This window comes from Garra rufa, chromosome 24, assembly GCF_049309525.1.
Source record: "Garra rufa chromosome 24, GarRuf1.0, whole genome shotgun sequence".
Classification (NCBI taxonomy): Eukaryota; Metazoa; Chordata; class Actinopteri; order Cypriniformes; family Cyprinidae; genus Garra; species Garra rufa.
This window is the reverse complement of record NC_133384.1, coordinates 28,893,899-28,915,483: the sequence shown is the minus strand read 5'-3', so window position 1 is coordinate 28,915,483 and position 21,585 is coordinate 28,893,899. Positions and strand designations below refer to the sequence as shown.

The window sequence follows — 21,585 nt, the reverse complement described above, 5'->3', positions numbered from 1 at the left end:
AGATACAGATCTCTTTCGACACTACTTGACTCAATAAAAAAAAAAAAAAAATTTGTTCTCCTCTCTTTCTAAATCTTCCATTTCTAGCCTGTACTCATCTAACATTGTTGTATTCCCCAATTGTAAGTCGCTTTGAATAAAAGCGTCTGCTAAATGAATAAATGTAAATGTAGATAGAACGACAGATAGAATGATAGGTAAAACGATAGATAGAATGCTAGATAGAACAATAAACAGATTGATAGACAGTTAGGACGACAGATAGATACAGAACTTTAGAACAATAGATAGACAGATAGAACAACAGACAGATCGATAGACGGACAGAATGATAGACAGAATGATAGAACTTTAGAACAAAAGATAGGAAGATAGATAGATATAGTTCAACAGATAGACTGATAAATAGATATAGAATGATAGATAGAACGATAGATATAAAACGATAGATAGAACAATAGATATAGAACAACAGAAAAATTGATGATAGATAGAACAACAGATAGACAGACGGATAGAACGATAGATATAGAACGACAGACTATAGATATATTGATAGACAGACAACAATAGATAGAACTATAGACAGATTGATAGACAGACAGAACGATATAGAATGACAGAACAATAGATAGAATGATATATATATATATATATATATTACGATAGATAGATATAGAACAATAGATAGAATGATAGATAGATATAGAACAACAGAACGATAGATTTAAAACGACAGAAAAATAGATGATAGAACGACAGAACAGATAGAATGATAGATATAGAATGACAGAAAGATAGATAGATAGATAGATAGATACAGAATGACAGAACAATAGATAGATAGATAGATAGATAGATAGATAGATAGATAGATAGATAGATAGATAGATAGAACAGCTGAATGATAGACAGAATAGAACAATAGATAGAACGATAGATAAAGGCAGAATGATAGAATAATACAACGATAGATAGATAGATAGATAGATAGATAGATAGATAGATAGATAGATAGATAGATAGATAGATAGATAGATAGATAGATAGATAGATAGATAGATAGATAGATGATAGATAGATAGATAGATAGATAGATAGATAGATAGATAGATAGATAGATAGATAGATAGGTAGATAGATAGATAGATAGATAGATATGGAATGATGGAACAATAGATTATTTTTTTAAATATATATTTTCCATGGAACCTTAAATATAGTGCACAAGCCATATGGATCACTTTCATGATGCATTTATGCCAACTCCTCGTCCCTATTCGCTCATGCTGTATGTACAGATTGGCCAGGGCATTCTGCAAAACTGTGTGTTGCACAGATGAAGGAAATTCATATGTCTGGAATGACATGAGAGTGTGTAAACGATGCTAGAACTCTCATTTTACATTATTTGCAAGGCACCCAACAGATATATTCAACATAAAACTGATTAAAAAAAACTTACCAGAAAGGTGGCGATGGCCACACCGATGATAAAGCCAGCGATGACGTCAGACCAGTGGTTGCGATACTCCGCCACCCTGTTAATACCCGTTAGAAAAGCCAGACACACCAGGCCCAAAGACATGACCGGTTTGGCCAGACGAGTTCCTTTGGCTTTCACTGTAAATGTGATGTACATCTGAAATCGGAAAGAAAGAAACAAATAATATTAAAATAATGATGCAATACCTCTCAGACATCTCAAACTGTTTTCTGTACTCCTACCCTTCAATTTGTGGGTATTTACTATACCCTTGGTTACTTTAAGTGTTTTTTTTTACTGGTTGGATAGATATCTAGTCATTAAAATAACATGTAAATGTCCGATCGCACAAACCTCATGACATCAGGAGGTGATTTAAAATGCAGATATGACGTCAATGTAAATGCATCAGGTTATTCAGGTCAAAAACATAAACCTTGCTCCTCCCAAACAAAACTATGTCAACATCCAGACACTCAGGAACCCCACAATCTTGGATGGAATCAAAAACCGATGCCACACAGGGCAAAAAGAACATAAACACAGTGACCGAAAGCACTTCAGCAGCCTACTGTTGTTATGGTTACATCCTCAGGCGAATGTGACTTGTTTGCGAGCTTCTATTTGTGACTAGGCGAAAATATGTGCTCTGACTAACTTACAATCTAACTTTGGTTACAGATACTTTTTCTCATTCTTCACTCATTTTATTCTATATTCAACACTCATTTAGATCAGTCAGGTAAAGACAGAGTGGACAAAACAAGCTATCCAGGGAGACATCTGTGACTTTATAAGTCACGTCATAGCAAGTGAATGACAAAATGTGGGACAGTCCTGCCGACTCATTGTGGAGTGTGCATGTGTGTCAGCGCTGAAGGTCATAGATAATCAGCCATCACTCCTGAGGAAATGCCACACAAAGACAGTAATTGTTACCTTGTGCAAGTCGGAGACGCTACAGCGCCGTCTCGCTCTTTCAGAGTCTCTCTCTTGGATTCAAAGGTCATTGTCACATTGTGACCTGATTTTATTCTGTCTCCAGGAGGAGCTGAGGTGAACAGGCGTTTTTGATGTTCTTAAATCTCAATATGTATAACTCTGTTTTTGGAGGATAAAACCAGAAAGATCAGAAAGTAATGCAGACTCAAATCTCATACAAAATAGTTATGCACCTCCAATGGAGGTTTTAAAAAGTGAAATATGATGTTCATTCAATATTTACATAGTGCTATTCAAGCAGTGTAGTCCTTGTCGACATCTGATGCTCACTTTTGACTCACATTTAAAGGGATAGTTTAGCCAAAAATTTTAATTCTGTCATTAATGTCAACTCACCCTCATTTGTGCCAAAACCGTAAGAGCTTTGTTCATCTTAGGAACACAAATTAAGATATTTTTGATGAAGTCTGAAAGTTTTCTGACCCTGCATAGACAGCAATGCAACTGACACATTCAAGACCCAGAAAAGTAGTAAGGACATCCTTAAAATAGTCCATGTGACATCAGTGGTGCAACCAACAAAGCTACAAGAATACTTTTGGTGCACAAAGAATTAAAGAAATGAAGGTTGAACCACTGATGTCACATGGACTATTTTAACAATGTCCTTCCTACCTTTCTGGGCCCTAAATTTTTAAATTGCATTGTTGTCTGTGCAGGGTCAGAAACAATGTTGCCAAGTCCGCCGTTTTCCCGCAGAATTGGGCTACTTTACTGCAGCCCCAATAACGTGAAATTTAGCCCCAGCCAAAAAAAAATGTCCATTTTATTCCTAAAACGCGATTTTTAACAGAGGACCCCCCTCGAAGCACACTACTTTTGGCTAATTTTGGGCTAGTTTTGAGTAGCAGTCGGGCGGGTTTTGTTGTGAAAACCCTTGAGTTTTCATCAAAAATATCTTAATTTGTGTTTCAAAGATTAATTAAGGTCTTAGGGTTTTGGAACAACATGAAGGTGAGTAATTAATTACAGAATTTGCATTTTTAGGTGAACTATCCCTTTATTCTTTAAAAACACTAAGAATTTAATAACAATACTAAAATACAAATAATCTTTAGCAAATCTTAAAATAAATCAAATTTAATGTTGTACATTATAATATTGAAATGTCAAAATTTACTTGTAGCATTTAAAATGACTGATTTTAATTATTTTGTGTTTTTTTATCTATTTTGACAAAACAATATAGAATTAATATTTTTGGAAAAACGTTTCTTATGCGCACCCTGGCTGCATTTTTTTTTTGATAAAAATATAGTTAAAAAACAGTAAAATTGTTAAGAGTTATAACAATTTAAAATAAATTTTCTATTTCTATTTTACAATTTCAATTCCAAAATGTAATTTAATTTAAAATACATTTTCTATTTCTTTTTTACCTTTTCTATTCCAAAATATAATTTTGTGATCCTTTAGAAATTATTATAATATGCTAATTTGGTGCTAAAAAAAAACATTTATTATTAATTTTGAATTGTGAATGTTGAAAACAGTTGTGCTTATTAATATCTGCTGATATAAAAATTCAAGATTCTTTGATAACAGAGAACATTCAAAAGAACAGCATACATTATACACACACACACACACACACACACACACACACACACAAACACACACACACACACACACACACACACACACACACACACACACACACACACACACACACACACACACACACACACACACACAGTCGAAAGTTTTTGAACTGTAAGATTTTTAATGTTTTTAAAAGAAGTTTCTTCTGCTTTACAAAGCCTGCATATTTCATCCAAAGTACAGCAAAAAATAAAATTTTGAAATATTTTTACTATTTTTTTTAAATGTTTTAAAAAAATATTTACTATATTACTAAAATGTAATTTATTCCTGTGGTTTCAAAGCTGAATTTTAAGCTTGATTACTCCATGCGCCTGTGAGAAAATATTAGTCTCGCAAGAACCAACATTTGTTTACAGGAGCAAAGGAAGCAAAGTTTCCTTACTTTAGCAAAGGAAAGCCACTCTCCTTGTGCATTACATTTTTTATTGCAAATCCTCATTTTGTACTTCTAATTCATGGCTGGTGTGTGTGTTTTTTTTTTTTTTGCTCTCTCCTCTGTGCTTCCATGTTCCTAAATTTTTAACCGGCGCATGCGCTATGCATACATTCTACGTCATCCACCCGGAGCGGCTTGTGTGTATGACAGTTAGTGCAATCTAGAGAAAACGGGTTGTAATATTTTAAATATGGATATTTTTCTTTAAAAAACGCATTGATTCACTACAGGAGGTCTTTATTCACCCCCTGAAGCAATGTGAGGCACTTTTTATTATGGATAGATGCACTTTATTAGACTTCTTTTTAACTGTTGAACAAAAACACCCATTCACCACCATTATAAAGCTTAGAAGAGCCAGGATTTTTTTATATATATTGGATTGGATTTGTCTGAAAGAAGAAAGTCATATACACCTATGATGCCTTGAGGATGAGTAAATCATGGGCTAATTTTCATTTTTGGGTGAACTAACTCTATAAACGGTACTGTAATTATTTTAATATCAGTGTATCCCTATTCTTCAAAAAAAAAAAAAAACTGTTTCACTTTAAAGTATGCCAGGCTACAAAAATAAACTGGGTTGTGAGTATTGTTGACTTTTCCTGTGTCCTACATTTTGCAAGTCAGTTTAGTCCTCAGTCATCTCCCTTTAGGGCTTCTGTCAAAAACCATGTAGTCTTTTTGAACGCAACAAAATGCCATTTCACAGGTCAAGGGCAGAGCCACTGGACTGTCTCAAAGCTGCAGAAAGTAAGTTGTCAAAATATCAATTTTACACACTGTTGCACAGCCATAAAATTCTTTCCCGAGAGATACCACGTGTCCTTCCTGTCTGGGCCGATGGGCCACCGGCTGTGATGTGCTTTAATTTACATCATCTGAAGGCCTAAAAGACTGTTTCATTGTATGTGTGACAACTATCATTTTCAGGAGTGAGAACGTCGCATTATTTGTTCAAAGACTTTATCAACCTGTCTCAGTTTGCCTTGATAGTTCTTGGAGAAAGTCAATCTCCCACAGGAGTCTGACAAAGTCACCAAACTCTGCAAATGGACTGACTCACACTATCCTGCCAACTTCTGACTTCATTTGCCACCTCATTCTTCAAACCTGAAAAAAAGTGTTAATGCGTGTTTGCAGCTCTGATCCAAAAAGTAGTGAGTGGCTTCCTACTTAGACTGCAGACTCATAAGTAAAATGAATCATTGTAAGATACCAATTGGAAGCCTTTTTATTAGTTCACTCAAAAATGAAAATCCTGTCATTCATTTCTCACCCTCATGTCGTTCCAAACCCATAAGATTTTTGTTCATCTTTGGAACACAAAATAAGATATTTTTGATGAAATCGAAGAGCTTTCTGACCCTGCAAAGACAGCAACGGAACTTGAAAGGTAGTGCATGTAACATCAATGGTTCAACCGTAATGTTTAGAAGCTCTCAGACACGTCACAGTACATCTTACAAACACAAATCAGACTCCTCTTGTGTCTACATTAATAATCAAACCTCCCGGGACATTGTGATTCTTTCTGAGTTGTAGTCATCAGAGCTCGACTCGTCTAACAGCTGGTATGAGATATGCTCTCCCCACGGAGTGAGATTTCCTTGCGGGCCCGGTGCACATCTGTAGCGGCATCGCTGATGAAAAAGAGGGCTAAACCGTGCCAGATGCTCATTACTTGATTTTTGGATTCTGTCCTTCATAGTCTGCTCGCCTGTATGGGACGTCTTGCATCCTAACCGGGTCACTGTGACTAATTAGACCATGAAGTGAAAAATTAAGGGAGGCCATAAAAGTGGTGATTATAATGGGAATGAATAAGTAAAAGAGCTGAGAGGGAAGCTCATATGTTATCTAATTTTTTGGGATGGTTAGTGCTTGACTCGCAGCCATTTCTAAAATGATTTGCGAATTGTAACATTCAGTAAAGATAAATTATTAGGTTTTCATTTATATATTTTTCCATATCTGATTTGGGTTTGTTGTTTGTTATGGAAGGCCATCTCCACCGCGGAATAAAAAATAGCTAATTGCAATGTTTTATCTCATAATTCACACTTCAGAGGAAAAGAACTAATGCAAGAAACTCAAAATTTCATAACATTTTTCTCAGAATTCTGAATTAAAATTTTTTCTCAAAGTTCTGTCTTTTATCTGATTTGTTTACATCTCAGAATTCTGTTGTTTTTCGTCATGGAATAAAAAATAAACAAGGTAATTGCAACTTCTCAGAACTGCAAGAAGAAAAAAGAACTGTAAGAAAAATAACTGCAGTTAGCTTTAATAATATTTTTATTAAAAAAATATTTATTATTATTTTTTAATAAAAAATATGATTTAAAACAAAATCATTTTAGTTGCTTATAGTCTGAAAATTATGGAAGAAAAAAAAAGGTAATGGCAACTTTTTGTCTCACAATTCTGACTTTTTATCTCTTTTTATTTTTCGGAATAGAGTGATACAAACTGGCTTTTTCTTAGAATTATAAGATATGAACTCGCAATTGCGAGTTATAAAGTCAGAATTCTGAGGAAAAAAAAGTCAGAATTGGGATAAACTCGCAGGTCTGACTTTTTCTCTCAGAATTGCATGACATAAACTCGCAACTGTGAGTAAAAAAACTCTTGCGAGATTTAAATGAGCAATTCTGAGAAAGAAAGTGAGAATTGTGAGATAAACTCCCAATTGTGACATAAAGTCAGATTGCAAGTTTATATCTCACAATCGTGAGAAAAAGTCTGAAATGCGAGATAAACTAGCAGTTCTGAGAAACAAAGTCACAATTCTGAGAAATAAAGTCAGAATTCAGATATATTAAATCTTTTTTTCTCGCAATCTTTCTCAGATATAAACTCGCAATTCTGAGAACATATTAGTCATTTTCCCCTTTTATATCTCACAATTCTGAGAAAAAAAGTCAGAATTGTGAGATATAAACTCGTATTTGCAAAATGTAAAAAAATCTGTCAAATCAGATTTCATGTAGTTTTTAATAATTATTGTGAGATTGTGAGATTAAAATTCGCAATCCCAAGAAAAAAGTCAGAATTTCGTGATACGAACTCGCAATTGTGAGTAAAAAACTTCTGAGAAAGAAGGACAGAATTCTGGAATTTAAATTCGCAGTTCTGAGAAAGAAAGTCAGAATTGCAGAATACAAACTCACAATTTTGAGTAAAAAAACCTATTGCAAGATTTAAATTTGCAATTCTGAGAAAGTCAGTATTGTGAAATGAAAACTCGCAATTCTGCGATAATTTAAAGGAATAAAGTCAAAATTGCGAGATAAACACAATTCCAACCCCCCCCCCCCCACACATAATCTTTCTCAGATATAAATTCGCAATTCTGAGAACATTTCAGTCTTTTTTCCCCTCAGAACTGGATTTTATAGCTTGCAATTGTGAGCTTGCTGATTTTAATTCGCAATTCCTACTGTAGATATAAAGTCAGATTTGAGAGTTTATATCTCACAATCCTGATAAAAGTATGAGATATAAATTCGCAGTTCTGACTTTTTCCACTCACAATTGCGTGATATAAACATCACATTGTGAGTTAAAAACTATTGCAAGATTTAAATTTGCAATTCTGAAAAATTCAGAATTGTGAGATATAAACTCCCTATTGTGCATTATAATGTCAGATTTGTGAGTTTCTTTCTCAGAATTATGAGATAAAAACTTGTAATTCTGATAGTCTCAATTCTGAGAAATAAAGTCAGAATTCAGAGATATAAACTCACAATTCTGACTTTTTTGTAGCTTTGTAATAATTACTGTGAAATTGTGAGATTTAAATTTCGCAATCCTGAGAAAGAAAGTCAGAATTGTGAGATAAAAACTAGCAATTCTGATAAAGAAAGCCGCAATTTAGAGAAAGTCAGATTCGCTATTGTCAGATTTGCGAGTTTTTAATCTCACAATTCTTTCTTTCCCAGAGCTGTGAGATAAACCTCATAATTCTGATAAAGAAAGTCGTAATTTAGAGAAATAAAGTCATAATTCAGAGATACGAACTTATTATAAAATCTATCTCCGATATAAACTTGCAGTACTGAGCCCTGGATTTTATAACTCGCAATTGTGAGTTTATATCTCACAATTCTAAGAAAAAAAGTCAGAATTACGAGATAGAAACTCGCATTAGCAAAATTTGAAAAATCCATCAGATCAGATTTCATGTAGTTTTTTTTAACAATTCATAACACACAAAGCAAAGTAGAAAAAAATTCAAGTGTGAACAAGGCTCAGTGTCACCAATTGGAAACCAACCGTATCCTGTATGAGAAAGAACCACACACAACCTTTAAATTGGCATTAAATCTTTTCACACCAATCCAACTCTCATTTCCTTTCTCATCGGCAACATTTCCTGCTGAAAGATTGCTGACAGACAGGGCTACCGCTGCGTTCATGGAAAAAAGTTTTTTCACTTTTTCCTACTACCTATTGCCACAAACGACTGTGTTCACGCTATAGTGCTTTGTGTCATATCTGTGCTCGATCAGGCTATGGGCAGAATCCAAATGAAGCTCCTGTGAATTTGCATCTGCATTTCAAACAGCAGCCCTGCGTTGTGCCATCACTCCTGGATGCATTCGAGATAAGCACGCTTCATGACGATTACTATAAGACGCAGAGATATACATATCAATCATTTGCACTCAGCATTAAAAATTCATCACTATCACTATAAGAAGAGCAGAAAGCACCTTCATATGCCTGCTCTATTTAAACATCAGCTCAAAGTCAACAGCAGATTGACGGTTGTCACTCAACATCACGTTCATTAACGGCAGTAAGTGTGAAGAGCAGCAGAGGACGTGCTTTGAAAATAATTCCTCAAGAACTTCAACAAAGCTAATGACTTTCCAAGGACGCGTAGATGACATTACAGAGTCCATGTTATATGTTAAAAACAAATATAATTGTATAAAGCTCTTACAAAGTTCATGGCATCTAACAAACCAAGACAGCTAAAGACGCCCATCTGCATGTGCTTTAAAAAGGATGCACTTAAAGACAACTTTTCCAAGTAAGTTTTACCATGGAAACAGTCTAACAGCTAAAGCGCAGCATGTTAATTAATCCATCATGGCTAAAAATACAGTATCAAAACTAAATCTTGGTGTTTTAAACAGGGCTACATTTAACTTTTTCAAGAAGGTTTTACCATGGAAACAGACTAACAGCACGATAATTAAACCATCACTGCTATAAATATCACAACCAAATAAAAAAAAATCTAGACTCCTTCTGCGAGGCCAGAGCTTTTAACAATGCATTTGCATATTTTATTTAGAAAAAATCATATTCAAAATTAGATAAATAAATATCGTGATTGTGTTCATTTGGTTACTTTGGTTTATAGAAGTATATAAAATGTGCCTTGATTATTTTTGAAGAACCCAAATATCAAAATATTTGCATACTGAATTGTGATTGGATAAAGAAAGAGGAACTATTAAAGGGATAGTTCACCAAAAAATATGCTATGCCTACATCATCTACTGAAATGCCACTCTAATGCGAACAAGAATGTGACAGTCAGCAGAAGCTAGAGATTACAGTTTATAAAGTTTTAAATACTGAATTAGTTCAGAAGGCTTTTATTAACTGGAGCTTTGTGGAGTACTTTTTATGATGGATGGATGCATTTTATTTTGCTACAAAATCTTAACATCCATTCACTGCTATTATAAAGTTTGGAAGAGCCAAGGAATGTATTAATATAACTCTGATTGTATTAGTCTGAAAGAAGAAAGTCATATACATGTAGGATGGCTTGAGGGTAAGGAATTCATGGGGTAATTTTCATTTTTAGGTGAACTAAAAGGATTTATGCAAAACAGAAAATATACCTTAATGTTTTGCAAAACTTCCAAAAATGTACCTATACATACAATTAACTGCAGTTTCTAGTAGTGTAAAACACCACTTTTATTAAACTTTTATTCCTTTTCACCCAAATTATGATAGACTATCAGTAGTAGACTATCAGTTAGTGCAGACTTGTTTTTGCACGGTTTCTTGCACAATATTGTTAAAACCTCAAAACACTTTTACCATACTGCATGATTTATAAACTAAAACATTTTGATGGTTGCATCACATAACCAACTCCAAATGTATGGCTTTTCTGATGTTGTAAACTTGCTTGTTGACTCACCTGGTACAGCGCTCCACAACAAATCACGTGAAACATGAGTCACAATAAAAAAGACATTTACTTTTGTTAAAGGGAACCCCAGGTATTAAGACTTGTATGGCTTAATATAACAAAAATGATGTCTCTTATTGAAATACGTCATAGATAACCTAATAAAGATTTACGTTATTTAAAAAATCAACATCGTTTTATACATATTTTGGTCTATAGGGGGCACCATTATTTAGATGATGTAAAATGGTTGCACTTAGTGAGCTACTGGCGCTACCTGTTGCTATTTTTACCTCAACTCGGAATACAAAATTTGGAAAATAAAATACTGATACGATGCCACGTTGTGCGGCTTTTGATTGTAATTTTCAGTCAACAAGAGAAGCCTTCACTGCTTTCCTAGCGATAATAAAAGGAGAAAAGAATGGGAAGATGCCTTTGCAAATGTATAAAACGTCCTAAAGGCAATTGTCTTTGTTCTCTCCACTTCAGCTCTGATGCCTTTGAGCCTTTTAGTAGACCACAGCTACTGAAAGAGCTTACAAACGGCAGAGACAAGAAACACTAAATGCCATCCTGGCAAGATGTAAACATGCCAACGTTTCTGAGTTTCTGAGTTTCTCAGTGCAGATTTCACCCGAAATCCGGGGGCATTTAGACTCCCTGTGGGGAAAAATTTATGGTACGACATTTGGTTGAAGCTTACGCTTTTATATCCATCACCACCTGTAGGCTCTTTCAGTAGCTGTGGTCATCTTATTAGTATTTTATTTTCCGTAAACATAGCAACAGGTAGCGCCAGTAGCTCACAGAATGCAACCATTTCATGTCATCGAAATAATGGTGCCCCCATAGTCAAAAATATGTATAAAATGATGTGGATTTTTGAAAATAGCATAAATCTTTCATGGGTTTTCTACTACATATTTCAGTAAGAGACATCATTTAAGTGATATTAAAGAGGTCATATGATGTTGCTAAAAAGAGCATTGCTTTGTGTATTTGTTGTAATGCAATGTGTTTATGCAGGTTGAAAAAACATTATTTTCCACATACTGTACATTGTTGTTGCTCCTCTCTGCCCCGCCTTTCTGAAAGGCTTCTATTATTACAAAATTCAGCATTGATGGAAACCGAGGTGTTCTCTGAATGGCCAGCTATCTGATGCGTTGTGATTGGCCGAATACCTCAAGCATGTGACGGAAACATAACACCATGTCTGCATTTGTAATCGTAGAACTAGAAATAACAAGCATTACTCTACATTGCTCAAAACTCACATTTGAATAGTCAGTCAGAAGTACAGACTGTCCTTGCAACATTGGAATTGCCCCACTTTATAGCCTTAACCCTTTGTGTACAGCTGGCATTGTAAACTGCTCTCCTAGGTTCAGGAAACAGTCCTCTGTGAAATGCGCATAACCCACTCGCATATTTGCATTGTACTGTTCCAGAACAGTGTTGTAAATATAACTTAACCACTGATTTCTAGTTGTGGCTTATTTGGAAGGCCAAACAAAGTACTTTCGCAATGAAACACACTGCGTCTCCACAACAAGGTGGCTGCAACACTACTACAAGCCAGGAAAAGTTATGCCTTCTTTCTTTCCATATACATATGGGCGGTGTTATGCTAATCTACTCACCCTGTGACGTGGACAAGTGGGGGAGTGTTTGAACGTGCCGTTTTAGGGAGCTGAGTCTTAACTTTTATAATAAATATCGTATTAGTATTTTATTTATAATAAATATCTCTTTGGTTTTTGAGACTTTAAGCTTTGCAACTTTACAAATCTTATCTATGCACAAACAGCTTGTATCACTCCAAAGCAAGGGCGTAGATTTGCTCTGGACATTGGTGGGGACCTATGACTCCACCCCACTATTTCACTTTTTCTGAGTCTTAGTGTGCAAATCTCGAATCAAATCATTAATGTTTACCAAGTCAGTGAATGCATTTTAAAAACTATTTGTGCGGAGTGGATTGTCTATTGGTGAACTGTCAACAAAATTCTAGCCATGGCAATATTACATTTCGCTGTTTAATCCGCTATTAGTTTTAAGTCCGTATTCGCAGACTATAGCCTGTCCTGCTATAATGAATGTGCGTCAAAGCGGTAAAAAACCCCCACTAGCATTAACGTTAACTGTTGTCGTTACTTTGATGGACTTTGATAAATTCACTAGCGAACTTGAAGTGACTTAAAAAAAAAGCTCCTTATGTCCAGCTTCTTTTATTTTTGTGCTGCCGCCATCCTCACATGTATGTCACCCAACACACCTTCTTGCACGGGAAAAAAAAAAATCCACTGCATTTGGCGCTGCTTGTATCTGAACGCAGCCATAGCCTCTCACATGATAGCAGGGAAAGGCACAGCCAATCAAAATGTTCATATGTGTTTTGGGGGCGGGAGGACTCAAGGAGAGAACATGATTTATCCCTTTCTGCGTGTCTAGGTTAATGTTAACAGCGCATTTTTTTTTAAGTGGATTAAATTATTGGTGGGGACATGTCAATGGTCAGAGGATATTGGTGGGGACACATCCCCTCCGTCCACCCTAAATCTACGCCCCTGCTCCAAAGACAAAGGAAAACAAGAAGCTGCATCATATGACACCTTTAAACCATACAAGTCCTAATACCCAGGGTTCCCTTTAACACAGATAGAGCCTAAACCTTTTAGCCCCATTTACTGGACATTTCAGCTCAATATTTTCCAACAACTTCACCACAGGCACGTTTTTTTCCAATGGATTTATGAGATACTCACAGCCATATAGACAGCGGCGTATACGCTGAGCGCTGCCTCTTTGGAAGGGAAGGTCTTGCGGGCACGTAGGATGTCATCCTCATTGCCCGTGCAGGCTTCCTGATGGCTGATGTAGCGAAGAGCTTGCTGGCAACCCAGAGCTGTGTAGTTTGGTTTACACACTGTCAGAAAATGAGGGGCCAGGTTCCCCGTTACCACCTGACCAGCATTCACAAAGATGTCTGTAGTGAAAAGGCCAAACATGTATACACCTATGGAGAAGAAAACAGACACAGATACCAATTACTACAAAAAGCGATTTTGGAGTAACTATCATGCAAAATTACTACCATTCCCCAATATGAATATTAAACACTTCCTACATTTGATATTAAAACTCCCTGCCTTCATTTGACATTAAAAGTATGTAATCCTTTAAAGAGAATCCATCAAGATGGGGCTTAAAATATGTATTTGACAAACGTGGCCTGGAAAATCGGTTCAATTATTCAGCGGTCGCGCTTGGCCTGTTTATGTGGGCTCGGTTAGCACAGCGCGTACCAGAACTGAAATTTCCTATTTAAGCACATTAACGGGACGGATACGACTAAGAGTAGGTGATCTCCACAGTGGCACACATCTTGCTGCTGAGCTGTGAGGATGCATTAAAGGAGCTAATGTTCTGAGCTGATGAGATAATAACCAAACCTCATTATTGAACGGAGTCTTTCTCATCGCTGCTCTGTAAACCAAACCATAATACCTCAATTAAGAGAGCTCAAACATCGGATGTGTGTGTGTGATTCACAAACCAAATTCAGCATTTATAGTGAAAACCAAGAAAATTATATAGCCACTGTTTCATTAGCGCCACCTACTGTCAGAGAGTGAATATCCGTTCTTATGCATTCGTCTGCTGTTTGTGATTTGTTGCTCACCAGTTGACGATACTGAAGCAAAACGATAACCACAGAGCTTGAGGAACCCAAAATCATGATGGGCACATCACAAATTAGTCTTCCCCTTCATAATATACCCCAGTGTTCTGAGGAGTTTTACAAAGGTAGATATTAGCTGAGGAACAGGAAGTCACCATTGTTTCTGAAAGAGCTCCATTTTTCTCCTTCACTCCTAAATGTCATATTCTTTTTGTTTGGAACGTCTTTTCAGCTCAACAGAATGACAGCCTTAACAAGGCTATTATTACAGCCATTGAAAGATTTGTATCAACAATAAGTCATTTTCATAACTGTTGGCAGATGTATTCAGACAACATTAACAAAGCCCTGTCTAGCATGTTTCCCTCCACAAATACACTCACTTAGAGGAACGCCTTGTGGAGTTTTTACGTGACACGTAGCAAAACAAGTTTGGCAGATGGTTTGGAGGGAAAATATGGTCTTGTTTTACTAAGACTTGAGAATGCCAGTTGAGGTTGGCATAAAATGGCCATTTTATAATATCACCGGCTGGCATCACATCAATCCTGTTTTCTGTCACGTTGGCTACATAGTAACTTTGACACTGGCAGTCACCAAAATGCATTCTATCTGCGAGCAAACTGGAGCTAAATATGGATTATTCACACTTACTTTTACACAGTGATCTCAACAACTAAAGAAACATTTGTGAATCTATATAAATTTGTTTCAGAACTCAGAAACATTCAGCTGATTTAAACTCCTGCCAATAAATGTTTCATTAAAAGGACTGGCTCAAAGGAATCATTTGTTATGGATTCACTAAAAAGAACTACTCAAAAGGCTCATTCAATTTTTACACACTAAATATATTACTTAAATGCCATTAAATAAGTTTGTTTTGTGAAAACGACCAGCTGATTTGTTAAATCAACTAGCATTAGTTTATATCCACTCTTATTCAGTGAGTTAATTCAGTAAGATTCAACTGATTCAAACTCCTGTCCATGAATGTTTTATATAAAGGATTGGCTCAAAGGAGTCACTTGTTCGTGAATCCAACAACACCAGTTTCACTGTATGTTTTGGATTTAATAAAAAAAGTCATTCAATTTACACACATTACATATATTACAAAAACGCGTCAAATAAGTTAATTTTAGAAAAAATACGAACTAATTTGTTCAATCAACATTCGTTCATATCCACTCTGGTTCAGTGAGTTAATTTAGAAAGATTCAACTAATTAAAACACTTGTACATGAGTCTTTTTGAATGGTTCCTTAAAAGGATTGACTCAAAGGAGTCATTTATTAGTGAATGAGACAACACTGGTTGAACTGTGTGTTTTAGATTCACTAAAAAGAACTGATTCAAAAGAGTCGTTTAAATGATACACATTAAATATATTACATAAATGGCATTAAGTAAGTTTATTTAGTGAAAATGACCAGCTAATTTGTTAATTAACTAGCATTCGTTCTTATCCACTCTAATTCAGTGAGTTAATTCATAAAAGATTCAACTGATTCAAACTCCTGTTCATGAATGGTTCATTAAAAGAATCGGCTCAAAGGAATCATTTGTTAGTGAATCAGACAACATTGGTTGCACTGTATGTTTTGGATTCACTAAAAAGAACTGACTTCAAATTATGTACATTAAATGTTTTACATAAATGGCATTAAATACATATATTTTGCTAAAATTACCAGCTGCCTGTACATTAAACATCAAATAAATTCTGTGACATGGATAGACAAAACATAGTTTATTTTCTGCTTTAGGCTGGAAAACATTTTTTGCAAAACATGACTTATAGTTAAATGGTCTGAAATGATAATAAAAGAAAAGATTTTACCCAATTATGCCTGGTTTATGAAAAAAATGTTTTTTAACTTCATTACCTTCATAATGATATATTCAGCTTGAAGTCAAGCTGTTCCAGAAAACATCATATTTAGCATTTCATTGAAATATCTTGGAGGAACAGGAGCTATTTAATGATGCTTTACCGGCACAAACACACACTGCTTCAAAGTGTTTTCCGTTTTCATTCACAATCATTTTTAATACCAAGAGTTCCTCTCAAGCAGAGAGAAGGGGAAATATTACTGAAAAAGCCTGCCTGAGCTAACCGAGAGTGCACCATGACCCACAGCCATTTTCTAAATTTAATCTCTCCCGAAGAACATCGCAGCGTGACTCATTATGCAAATAACACAAGCCAGCGACTCCAGGTCATGATGCAACTGGTCTCATTTGATGCTTTTCAGTTAAGATGCCTCATCAAACCTCAAACAAAACAGGAAGCAGCATTCTCCAAAATACTGTAATTTCAAGCATCCGCCATTGGCTAGAAACACACAACATCTTCTAGGTGCTTCATCTTTTGAGTTTGAGGTTGGCATAGAAATAAAATGCTATTGAGGAGCCAAGTGCTGTTAAAAAAGATCTCAGATAGATCCGATTTCCCTTTGGCCATATTGACTGCTACTGAAGAGTGACAGATGCTGTCAGTAAAGTAAAGGTGATCTTCTCAGCGCTCTGTAGGAGGCTTAGGAACAATTCTGCTTATCTGATTTGTCTTTAAGGCCGCTAATGCCGTCAGATGTCCAACAATCCCGCAGCTCGGATGACTGTGACAGTATGACTAAAGTACTGTATATTCGGTGGAAAATGAGAGCGTCTGTGGTGAATGGGAACCATTTAATGTAGAAATTAATAGGAGGATTTTCTCTGAGGATCAGGCTAATAATCCATGACTTTGCTGTTTCTTTATCTCCTCAAAACACTAAAGCATTAGAGGGGGAAATTGAGTGAAAAGGGGGAAAAATTAAAGTGTGAGAACGAAAGAGCAAGGAAAAAAGAGACAGACAGACAGCACAGATTAAGTCTGGTCTTAATTTGTTAAACTCCAGTAAGTATATGTGACGTGACTGACGCGGCTTTACCATCATGATGTTGTACAGCATTTGAGGTTACACAGAAGTAGATCATACAGAAGTACAGGCTATGTTCCTCAATATTGAGGCACCAAAATGAATTTTGTACCAAAACATTTAAAAGTTTATATTTACCTGAAAATATAATATTAAAATGTGTTTTATGCTATTAAGAACTTCACTTTTTCCATTTGTACTGTACAGAAGAAAGTCATACTTGAGGGTAAGTAAATGAGGGCAACTTTTATTTGGGTGAACAGTCTCTAATATAAAATAAAGTGTTTCAGCCGCCTTCCTTTACTGGTTATAACCTAAAATGCAAGGGTTTTTGACACTAGTGCACTTACCGTCTTTTTCTCTTAAAAGGGACAAAACCCTTCCAAGTCATTCCCACAGTTTAACTGTAAATTGAATGCCAGGGCTGAAAGCACAACGTTCCATAAAAATACCTATAAAATGAAGTGGAATAGGCATGACATACCAAGGAAACGGAAAGTCCTCCGCACTAATGGGTTGAGGTAACAGCAGTCCCCGGTCACGATGGTCTTCTCTCGACTGTCAAGATCTTTCGACGTGTACTGTATCAAGAACAACACTGTTTCTGTCACGGTGATCTGAAAAAGAGTGGAACATCAGAACATGTCAAGTGTCTGAAATAAAATTAACTAATATATTTTTACATTTTTGGAAGAAAGTGTGAGTGGTGCTAATTAGTGCAAATGTCACCATGTTGATTTGGAGGTCTGAGTGGTTGCTTAAGTGTTGCTAGGTGATTTGTACGGTATTATGGATAGTTACCAGGTTATTAGTAGATGTTTTTAATGTTTTTTAACAAGTTACAGAACTTAAGAAGCTATGAGTGTGTGGAAAGCTACAATTGAAACCCAATTTTTAGTTGCCAATGGAAAAGGTGGGAAACTAAGCAAGCCCATTTTCGCCACTGAATAGAAAATAATTTAAACATTTATCTCACAACTCACAACTTTTTTCTCAGAATTGTGAGATATAAACTCACAATTGTGTTATTAAGTCTGAATTGCGAGACATAAACTCACAGTTCTGACCTTTTCTAAGAATTGCGAGTTTATATCTCGCAATTGTGAATTTTTCTTAACATATCAGTCCCCCTTTATTTCCCCCTCAGAATTTCTCCTGCCACAATTCAGAGGAAAAAAAAAGTCAAAATTGCGAGATATAAAATCGGAATTGCACGAAAAAAATCAGAATTGTGAAATACAAATTTGGAATTGCGAGAAGAAAGTCAGAATTGCGAGATACAAACTCTGAGTTTTAAAGAAAAAAAAGTCTGAATTGTGAGATATAAACTCGGAATTGCGAGAAAAAAGTCAGAATAGCGAGATACAAACTTGGAATTGCAAAAAAAAATGTATAATTATGAGACAAATTCACATTAGCAAGAAAAAAGTCAGAGTTGCAAGATACAAACTCGGAATTGCGAGACACAAACTTGTAATTGCAAAAAAATGTATAATTGTAAAATACAAATTTGGAATTGCGAGAAGAAAGTCAGAATTGCGACATACAAAGTCGGAATTGCGAGGAAAAAGTTAGAATTGTGAGATAAATAATTTGGAAAGTCAGAATTGCGATATACAAACTTGGAATTGCGAGAAAAAAAAGTCAGAATTGCAAGATATAAACTCGGAATTGTGAGATACAAACTTGAAATTGCAACTATTTCTCGTAATTATAAGTTTATATCACGCAATTCTAAGAAAAAAGTCAGAATTGTACGTTTATATCTCACAATTTTGACTTTATAGCTTGAAATTGCGAGTTTATATTTTACAGTTCTAAGGAAAAAGAAGAATCGAGAGATGGGAGAACTGTGAGAAATAATAAAAAAAAAAACACAAATGCAATTACCTTTTTTAATTTTTCATTCAGTGGCAGAAGAAAAACAAACAGAAACCTCCATAGGAAACAAAACAAAAGACTAAAAAAAGTTAAAAAATTACAAGCCTGAAACGGAAGCAAGATTTTGATGAGTCTCTGGCTGCATTGTTAAAGCCTGCCGGTCTGGCCTCTGCAAATGACTGTCATAATAAATGTGTTGTTATTTATTGTGCTGATGCTCATTATGAGAACGGGCACCATTTCGATCCCATAAATCCAAATTAGAGTTCGTTCTGCCCTTATTTGCATCCATTTGTAGATGAAGTGTTGCAATATTGCTGTAGACAGAAGCCTTGCCTTAACTGCAGGCCTTTCCACATTGTATCTATAGGATTGAATAATTTTTGTAATTTTTTATCAAAATGTAATTTCTTTCTCCACTGATATCTGATATTTTTAGCTCTCTTCTTTACAATCCATTTAATTTCCAATGTATACGGTTGTTTAATTTCCTGTCACATTCGGAAAAAAACATCTCACACACAATCCAGGATTGAATGATCACTTCATCAAAATAAGTAAATTGGGCAAATTCATGTCATCATTTAAAATGGATTTTAGGTTTCATAAAGATTTCAAGTAAACTCTATCTGCAATAAAACTAATGAGACATTTTATTCTCTTCCTCTGTTCATGAACGCAGAGATCCGGGTTTGACTAACGAGACGAGACCAGGATACGAACACACATGAGGAGCTTGAGGCTCTTCCTGATCTGTCAGAGTGATTTAAGAGCTTGTCCAGCTCCTCGAGGGTTTGCTTTTGGGGCTTATAGATGCAAGCAGTATCTTCTGCTTCCAAAAGCTGAAAGACTTAATCTCACATTCTCAAACTGCATAAACCTCCGCATAAAAATCTGGGTAGAGAAGCGTAAGAGTTTGGTGGCCTCTTTGCCCCCTCCTTACTTCAAAACAGTAGCACAACCGCTCAAGGCTTTACACACATACATACTGCAGAATCTAGGTTATGAGCATCCAGCAGAAGAGAAAATGATCAGGAACGGCAGAAAAAAATCAGCTATTTGAGAGACACATGATTGCTTCTGTTTGATCTCTATATCCATCAGGAAATAGATTTAAACTAGGGCTGTCAATCAAATTACTTAGATGATTAAACAGATTAATCACATATTTCATTATATATTTGTTGACAAAAGCTATTTTAAGACTTTTATTGTGGTATTTATGGACAATAATATACTTGTATTTTTCAATATATATAAAATAACCTCATGGGGAAAAAAAAATTGTGCTGGTAAAATGAGAATAAAGAGCTTGACTTGACAATTTCCAAATGAAAAAGGATATTCAACAGCATAAATGACTTGATTGTATCCATTAAGAATTTATTGGGTTGTGAAAAATTGTCTATATTTGACAGGTAGTTAGCGGGCTGAAAAATAAGAGCTGCAATTTATTGAACAGATTATGAATTTATGACAAAAGACAATTTTCTTGCACTGAAAAATGAGATTGATATCATGCTGATACTATACAGTTGAGGTCAAAAGTTTACATACACCTTGCAGAATCTGCAAAATGTTAATTATTTTAGCAAAATAAGAGGGATCATACTAAATGCATGTCATTTTTTAATTAGTACTGACCTGAATATGATATTTCACATAAAAGATGTTTACATATAGTCCACAGGAGAAAATAATTTTTTGAATTTATAAAAATGACCCCATTCAAAAGTTCACATACATTTGATTCTTAATACTGTGTTGTTAGCGGAATGATCCACAACTGTGAACTTAAAAAAAAAATGTTGTTCATGAGTCCCTTGTTTGTCGTAAACAGTTAAACTGCCCACTGTTCTAAAGAAAAATCCTTAAGGTCCCACAAATTCTTTGGTTTTTCAGCATTTTTGTGTATTTGAACCCTTTCCAACAATGACTGCATGATTTTGAGATCCATCTTTTCACACTGAGGGACTGAGGGATATGCTCAACTCAACTATTACAGAGGGTTCAAACACTCACTGATGCTCCAGAAGAAAAAAAATATGCACTAAAAGCCAGGGGTGTAAACTTTTGAACAGAAAGAATTATAAATTTTTCTTATTTTGCTTAAATATCTTCCTTTTTTTTTTAGTACTGCACTTCAGAAACTACAGAAGATACTTACATGTACCCCAGAAGACAAAATAAGTGAAAGTTTCCCTGTTCTTCAAATTTCAAAAGTTTTCACCCCCTGACTCTTAATGCATTTTTTTCTTTCTGGAGCATCAGGGAGCGTTTGAACCTTCTGTAATAGTTGCAAATCAGTCCCTCAGTTGTCCTCAGTGTAAAAAGACGGATCTCAGAATCATACAGTCATTGTTGGAAGGGGTTCAAATGGTAACACTTTACAAT

At 35.3% G+C, this 21,585-nt stretch overlaps 1 protein-coding gene across 1 annotated transcript in view; it reads right to left on the bottom strand.

The window, feature by feature from the left end:
- The window catches only part of plppr5b (phospholipid phosphatase related 5b), a 57,916-nt gene that overhangs the window by 18,445 nt on the left and 17,886 nt on the right, over positions 1 to 21,585 (bottom strand). Inside the window, exons 2-4 of the mRNA XM_073830716.1 lie at positions 17,795 to 17,927; positions 13,470 to 13,720; positions 1,466 to 1,642 (exon numbers count right to left, since the gene is read on the bottom strand). Of these exons, the coding sequence (XP_073686817.1) occupies positions 1,466 to 1,642; positions 13,470 to 13,720; positions 17,795 to 17,927 (561 nt within the window). The remainder of the gene's footprint in view (positions 1 to 1,465; positions 1,643 to 13,469; positions 13,721 to 17,794; positions 17,928 to 21,585) is intronic.